We start from the raw sequence: 7,967 nt of genomic DNA on the forward strand, positions 1-7,967 counted from the left end.
GATGGATTATCTTGACCAAAGAGAAATGCTCATTAACAGGAATGTTAACAAATTTGTTTCCAAAATTTGAGAGAAAGAAGCTTTTTGTGCGTATGGAACATTTCTGGGAACTTTTATTTCAGCTCATGGGACCAACACTTTACATGTTCCATTTTATTTTTGTTCAGTGGACATTGTTGAAAGTATAGAGATAACACATCTCTTTGAGTGGTTGAACATACTGTAGGTTGTAATGTCATTGATCAACGTCTCAACCAAACATTACCCAGTTATCCACGTTGAAATGACGTGGTGTGCGCAGTGGAATTTGCACATAGAAATCTAACGGGATGCACCTTTAATGTGGAATAGGTACAAAGAGAGGTATAAAGTGACTAAGCAATGTTAAAGAAATGTTGTCATTTCACAGAAAATGGAAATCCAATTTGAGGATGTAAGAGATGAGAAATTTCTCAGAATTGCCCACGCCTTCAGCTGATTGCCTGAAAAGTCCTACCAAAGTGTCTTCATTCAGATTGGCCGAGCAAACCATTGCAAAGCCAGTTTTCTAAACCTCAGTGATGAGTGATGCTTTTAATATGAAAGAGTCCATCAAAGCCTAAGCTGCATGGCAGGGGTTAGCTTGAGAGTGATGTGAAAATAGATTATGCTTCTGAACGTAGGAAAGGTAAAGTAGGTAATTTTGTGTCACTGCAGAAGATTGCAGTGGCCAACATCCTCTCTGAAACATTAAGTCAAGGTTTCTTTTTTAACCTGCCAACAGTCAGCACGCTTCCCTCCCCAACATTGTGGTTTGTGGTGTAGAGACAACATGTTCTGCCCTTTTATCTGAGAAAGAACAAGAGCATGCAGACATTTTTCGCCCCCAACAGTGTCATTTACGAGAAGCGTAACTGAAACAGATTTGAGGAGCTGTCGACGGCTGCATGGAACTGTGTTAACAGTCTAGCAAACCCAAGTCTCTTTGGTCAAACGCAGGCTGATCAACCCTGGATTGTCACCTGTTTGGAGACTTTACACACTAACTCCGTCAAGGGGTTGTCGAGGTGATGGAGACAAAGGAACACTGGTTCTTGCAAGGATTTCTGCTTCTTGCTATGGTAATAGCTCAAGGTATGAATCTTTTTCTCTACTCAGTTAGTCTCAGGGGCTTTCAAGTGGCTCTTGGCCCAGCGTCAATTCTGTTCAGCTTATCTCCGTAGTGATACAATTATCATACTACCAAAACCATAAAAGACAAATAAGAAGCATTTACTGTGATTGAAGTTTGACATGAGGCTGAAGATTATGGTTAGCTTATCAGGGCAGCATGGTTTTAACAAACAAGAGTTTGTGACAGGGCTGCTACTGTAAATGAACTGTGCAGAAATACAGATGAAAGATATGCATATTATTTATTGCACACTGATAGTTACAATTAGTAGTCAATCAATCAATTCAATCAAACTTTTGTAATACCCATTTGTAATTTGGGGATAATTTTGCAAAGTAACATCTAATATAATAATTTATAGAATATATTCTATTCATAATATCTAATAAATTAACTTGACCCTCTCTGGTGAAAGCAAAGAAGTTGTACAGTGGGGTCTGAAATGATTATACTCCAAAATGACACAATACATTATTTACCATTCATTTCTATTGGGCACAAAATAATCTGAAACACAACCAAAACAAACTATACATGCAGCCAACCAGTTTGTCACAAGCTTGATTTAGTCATTGCGTGCTAGGAATATGGTACCAAATACTAAAATTGACTACTTTATTATAACAATCTATTAGGGGTGTCAATTGTTTTGTTTTTTTAACAATAATTACTTGTTAAACAAAATGTATTTCTCTGAACAATTGTATTAGTATGAAATAATAAAATTTCCCAAATGTTTTGCATACAAAAATATACCTCAGTATTTTCAGAATTTATTTTACACAGACATTATTGCTCATCTTTAACAAAGGTGTCAATAATGTCAGACCCCATGTATACATACTAATGAACAGGACAGCAACTCACTGAATTTTTTCAATATTGTTTTTTACATTTAAACACTTTAAATTTCCTTTATAAAAGGGGCAACTATTAAATGTCCTTCTAGTCCTCTGTGCTACAAGAAAACTGAAAGTGCCACCATCTATACATGTGAATGGGAGACATCTGAATCTATGAAGAATGCAACTTATGAGCTTTTTTACAGGTAAGTGAACTAGCTATGCATGCTTGGGAACCTTCCATGAGTTACACAGACAGAGAAGTTGTATTATGACACCGGAAAACCGGCAGGTGCTGGGTGTGTAGTGGCTAAACAATGCATGAGCAAATGAAGAACTCCTCATTTAAGAGCTACCTGTATATACATTGTAACAATTTTATTATAGCAGACAAAAAGAAAATAGTGTTGTGATGTGTGAGCGTGTGCACGCTACGGTCACCGGCAGATAAATCAAGACGGAGGGTTTGACAGTAGGAAGACAGTATTGCCTTGTGCTTGAGAATTAACTATCAACCTTAGTAGATCCCCAGGTAATAAAACATTGATCATGCAAATATCTGTTCAGTGTGCGAACCAAATGTTGCTCTCATCCTTAATGTTTTCAGCCGCTCCAATTCCGCTGCAAGTAGAACATCGTTGGGCAGTAGTAGGAAGAGCTATATCTGTGTGCAAGACAATACAGTGCTCAACAAAGTGTTGGTGGATATATGGGTGGTCGCTTACATGGGCAACGGGAGCTGCCAGTCACTCAATACCACTGTTACACTTTCTGAAAGAGGTAAATCATTTTTTTGTATTTTTGAACTGTTATTCGGTGTAAAATGCAGGCTAAGAATCCACTAAGTACTTTACACAACTGACCACAGTACAATTTGAATCCCAAGATTCCTATTGTAATCTTTGTTTTTTGTGTGTAACGTGATTTGCTTTCTCCCTACAGTTAAGTATGAAGCTCCCCAACGTATGTCTATGGCAAGATCCTCGAGAAATCTTACCCTCAGCTGGGATAAGAAGAAAGGTAGTTAAGGTGCTCAGGGCCTTGCACAGTCCTTTGGGAGGGCAGGTGCTCAACAGTTTTCTTCCAAGATTCAAGAGGTTATGAGAGATTAGCTTGTTTTGTGTTACAAGTAACGAGACTTACGTTGAATTTTGGGGGGGGGTTTGTAAACACAACCAATATGAAAAAGCAATTTCTCATATGTGCACGTGCCTGAAGATGCTGTCATAGAGGTCAAGTTCAGAAGACTAGAGGAAACCTCAGGGACATGGGTGAGACCTCTTCTTTTCCTTGCAACAATGCTCTCATTCATTATTTTCTGATGAGTTTAGTATTTTTGCCTCAATTAATTTGACCTTGTCTCTGTTGGTCTAGAAGACACTTAAGAAAGAAGTCAAACAAGGTGAGCTCCTTTCAGTTTCATTTTAAGATCTTTTGAAATATAAGCAGCCACATTATTGTAATGTTTATTTCAGTATTTTACTGCAGTGTGGGTCTCAATAAAATTGAGTATTTGAAAAGTGCAAAGCTATCACTACTTGAGTGAGACTTGCAGTAAACCTGTGTTTGTCTGTACAGCCATGGTCACTCTGGAGAATTTCCAGAACGAATCTGTGTACCAACTACAGGTCAGACAAATGTCCAAGCATGTCAAACATCCCCTGTGGAGCGACTGGACTCCAATCCTGGACGTTCCCACTGGTGAGCAATGAATATTTAAATAGTCTGTGCCTACAGTGAAACTCACCAGGGTTGATGGCAATTCTATTCAAAATCAGTCAATTCTGTTCACATGATGATTGGAAACAGTGGCAAGTTTTTAAATTCATGAATTGAATTTCAATCTTCTGTATTGTCAGAATTTTTTATTGACTCTATGTCCTGAGATGAAGACATGTTCCTGGCTTTGCCCTTCTAGAATTGCAGAGGATGTACCATTTCTGGTTATAACTGTCATTTTGCTGCAGAAATCTCAAATCCCCCAGAAGTTAACTGGACAGTAGAGGATTTTAACAATGGTACTCGACTACTCAAGCTGACTTGGGGTGTAAGTTACAAAGTGCTACAAAACATTGAAAATGAAGTAACATTCTAGACTCTGCTGGTTACAATTAGGCTCAAATTGTGTTTCAAAGAGTTGCATCACTTACATCTATTTGTGTACCCCTGTGTCTTCCAGACACCACCTTATCCAGTCTCTATGCAGGTGAATTACAACCTGTCTCTCCATATTTGGCCATGCCTACTAAAGCGAAAGAACTTCACCATTGTCACTTCCACTGAGTTCAGTGTTTATGTGACTTACTCTGCTGTCAGTGGTGACATTATTGCCTTTAATAAAGTGGGAAAGTCATCCCCGACACATATCCTTGTCCCAGCAAAACATCTTACATTTCCCTGCAAGTGTAAGTATGTGTGTGTGTGTGTGTGTGTGTGTGTGTGTGTGTCTGCGCTTATGATTAATTTACCTCTACACAATGATGTTCATTCCTGAAATCAAAATGTTGTCATTTAATTTCCAATTAGCTTGGCCTAATGACAGACTCATCCCACTCAAGTATGCGCATGGCTTTATGAAATCCTGCCTGGAGTGGTACAAGTCAACAGACGGAGAAACGCGACCAGAAAAAGTGAATAGATCAAAACTAAATGGAACCGTGAAGAAAAAACTAAAACACGTCAGAGAAAGTAAGGGGGGGATTTCACCCCAAAACATTTTGTGGGGAAGAATAGGAAATGTCTCTATTCGTTTTACTGTGCTTTACCAAAGTGTGATATATCAAGATATACAGGTGGTATGTCTCGCAAACTGAGATAATAAACACGTCTGGTTTTGTTCCAGAGATGGACGACTATGTACGGTACTATTACCTCGTTCACAAACAAACTGATGGAAAGCCACAATCAACAGAGACGTGTCTCATGTATAAAAAGGAGGGTGGTAAGCTAAGCTCATTTTAAAAAATCTGACTGTCACAGCAATGCTTGTATGCAGTTCTTTCCTACATAACAATGTATACATCATCTAACACGGATGTCTTGTTTTCAGCACCCAGTAAGGCACCTGATCATTTCACTGCTCCTATTCTTAATGTTACAACCAATTCTGCAATGCTGCATTGGAAACCTATTCCTGTGCCAGACCAGCGAGGTTTCCTTACACACTATGAAGTCTGCTACACAAGGAGAAGCCAAAAAAATGAGTCACAAATTGAATCTGGTAAAGTCCTCCTCCAAACTTAATGAGTCAATGCCCCGTGATAAACGTGTCATTTATGTAATTGTGTAATTAATGTATATAGATGAATACACATATTTGTCTCTTATCAGAGTGTCTCAAGAGCTTTGCATCAAAAACAGAGTATCTTGTTCAAAACCTGACACCTGGGTCCATCTACAACATCCATCTCGCTGGAGCAACAGCTGCAGGTTCAGGACCAACGACAACTATCCAAATCATGACAAAGCCTCTACCCCAGTCCGTTATTGGTAGGAATTAGGAATGTATTATTGTTATGGCACAGACTAGACCAGAGAATCAGCAAAAATGTTAAACAATTTTGAAATTACGAGAGTCCACATTCATGGTATAATTGACTTGATCACTTGTGATTTTCAATTTTCAAATGAGTGATATGTGGATGTTGCCTGCACTGTTTCACCCTACAGACTCAAGATGCTTATCGAACTCAACAACATCAAATTAAATAATTATCTCCTTTATCTTTTCCAATAAGGTTGGATCATAGCTGGCATAATTGTTTCAATTGCAATATTAATAACAGTATGCTTGTTCATCATCCAGAGGTAAGCTGAAAATATATACTTTTTAATAACATCCGATCTTCAGGATTAGCAAGAAAGCCTAGTCTTTCAGGGATGAATATTGTTCATTTTTCAAGGACTTCAAAAACATTTCACACATCATTCTAAACAGCATCTATAACTTTTGTTCTAATTCTAAGATATAAAAAAAATATCTTCCCACCAATACCACGTCCTGTGGTCGTAGAGTCGGTGAATTACCGAGCAAGGAATCAGGTAAGATCCTTTTAACAATTGACATATTTAGGATTGTGTTCAGACTTTACTGTGCAGAACTCTGCATTTTCCCTAAATGTCCTGCTTTGTAAGTCAGAATGCACGCAGCAACATGATTGAACTGAAACAGAATTGAAAGTAGACATCATGTGACATGCTTTGATCTTTTACACTAAATCACAAATTATAAAGTACCATAGCCATGATTGAGCCCTGTCAGGCTGCCATCATAAAAGGTAGGGTTAGTTATTGTGTCTACAGAGGTGCTCAGGTCTATATGAATACACTGGTGGGAGGAAAGCACCTGCTGAGCAAGGAAAGCACAAACATGGTGAGAAGAATCTTCCCTTGACACTCAGAAGCCACAGACCTTCCATACATTCCACAAACAATAACGCACCCCAAACTTATTAAATAGCTGGTTTATCAACGTAACTTTTTACAAAACATGTGAAACTGATGCTTTATAGGTGCAAAGCATAAATATCTGGTGCACGACTTTGTGTGTGCTTAACTTGAACATTTGTCCAAGTCATGTGTTGATGCTGACATCACTGAGACATTGGCATGATTTGATCCTGAATGGGTATCCCTTTGTCTCAACAGAGTATGCATGAGGAGGAGGTGCATGAGCTGCAGCTATATGACAACTGCAGCCAAGACCCCAACCCTGAGGAAGCCACTGTCCTGGAGGTGTCTGAGACATACGAGTGTGAAGACACGGACGAGAAGTGCCTGGGAGACTCCAGCACCCCAGTCAGTGACCTGCTGAGCCCTGATTATAAGGCCCAGGTGCTACGTCTAGAAACCCCTGATTCAAGCCAAGGAGAGATTGACTGTTTGGTCACCATGTTGATGTACAGGAACGGTCTGGTCTTTGATATGAAAGCATACTCCACCGAGGATGTCGGGATCCCACTTTAGACATCACTGCTGTAGCACTCGCTCGAAGCCTGTAACTATAATATATGACCCCCTTATTATGGTGTATTGTCACTTTCTATTGGTCCTGACTAAATAACAGCCATCTTGAGTCAGTTGAGAGAATGGACATGTTATAAGCCTTATAATAATGCATTATAAAGGCTTATTCTTGTTTCTAACAAGTTATAAAGCGTATCTGCATCCTTTAAGTAAAGTGTTAGGCAACACTGCCAGAGAGTGGTGACAGTGGCCTGGCTGGGCCATTTGGCACTTTGTCTGTTCAAATATTCAGGCTAGTTCATTAACAGATAATTATTATATTATTGTGGACATTAAAATATGTTTAAACACTGTAGATATAAATAATACTGAAAAAGTTTGCATTGATGTATTTCTTTAAAATATTTGATTCAACTTATTTTCTTGACAATAAGCAAAAACAGACAACTTCATTTACATACATTTCCACAAACATTAGTGGCATCACACTTGCCCAGACCCACATGTTCCCACACAAACAAAGAGGTGTAATGGGTTAGCACTCAAAAAGATGTCGCATAAAGCTTACTGTACTTCATTATTCAATGTTTTTCATTATTTTCACTGCATCAGACGTTTCGGCTTTAGTGCTTTCTAATGCTCTGCCCCATGTGACGTCAAATTGTGTTATGTTGTTTCTGTCTGTAGACAGATTTTTCCCATATTTAAATAATAAAGCATTTGATGACCCCCCACATTCTAAAATTGCGGTCATGTGGTCGGGTAGGCTGTTTGGCTAACATTAGCTAGCTAGCTCACTAACTGTAGGTATTATTTTTGCCTCACTCACACTAGACCTGAATTAAATGATGAAACTAGCGGCCAAACGTTTCTTGACAGCGCAATGTGAGTTTTTATTAGAATCAGTATAGCAATGTAACGTTATTGATTATGTTCATATAATCTCAGACATAAATTACTGCAGTTTAAGACCATCCATAGATCGTACTATATGCCAGTGAAACTGA

At 38.7% G+C, this 7,967-nt stretch overlaps 1 protein-coding gene across 11 annotated transcripts; it reads left to right on the top strand.

Annotated features, from left to right (window-relative positions):
* Positions 1-512: 512 nt before the first annotated feature.
* Positions 513-7,696, top strand: LOC110524147 (interleukin-6 receptor subunit beta). 11 transcript variants are annotated; one of them, XM_036977960.2, is made up of 16 exons: positions 513-1,113; positions 2,078-2,201; positions 2,603-2,775; positions 2,938-3,015; positions 3,214-3,266; positions 3,370-3,397; positions 3,574-3,696; positions 3,963-4,042; positions 4,175-4,400; positions 4,522-4,683; positions 4,838-4,936; positions 5,045-5,215; positions 5,326-5,484; positions 5,733-5,802; positions 5,961-6,036; positions 6,643-7,696. In XM_036977960.2, the coding sequence occupies exons 1-16, from the start codon at positions 1,050-1,052 to the stop codon at positions 6,958-6,960; spliced, it is 2,004 nt and encodes a 667-aa protein (XP_036833855.2). In that variant the 5' UTR covers positions 513-1,049; the 3' UTR covers positions 6,961-7,696. The 11 variants fall into 11 exon arrangements, with proteins under 11 accessions (XP_036833855.2, XP_090091492.1, XP_090091493.1 ...); XM_090235366.1 differs by lacking the exons at positions 5,733-5,802; positions 5,961-6,036; positions 6,643-7,696 and having other exon boundaries at positions 542-1,113; positions 3,373-3,397; positions 5,326-5,730; XM_090235369.1 differs by lacking the exons at positions 5,733-5,802; positions 5,961-6,036; positions 6,643-7,696 and having other exon boundaries at positions 874-1,113; positions 2,103-2,201; positions 5,326-5,730.
* Positions 7,697-7,967: the final 271 nt, after the last annotated feature.

The sequence above is a fragment of the Oncorhynchus mykiss genome, chromosome 5 (assembly GCF_057628025.1).
Source record: "Oncorhynchus mykiss isolate SJ-2025 chromosome 5, ASM5762802v1, whole genome shotgun sequence".
In the NCBI taxonomy this organism is placed as follows: Eukaryota; Metazoa; Chordata; class Actinopteri; order Salmoniformes; family Salmonidae; genus Oncorhynchus; species Oncorhynchus mykiss.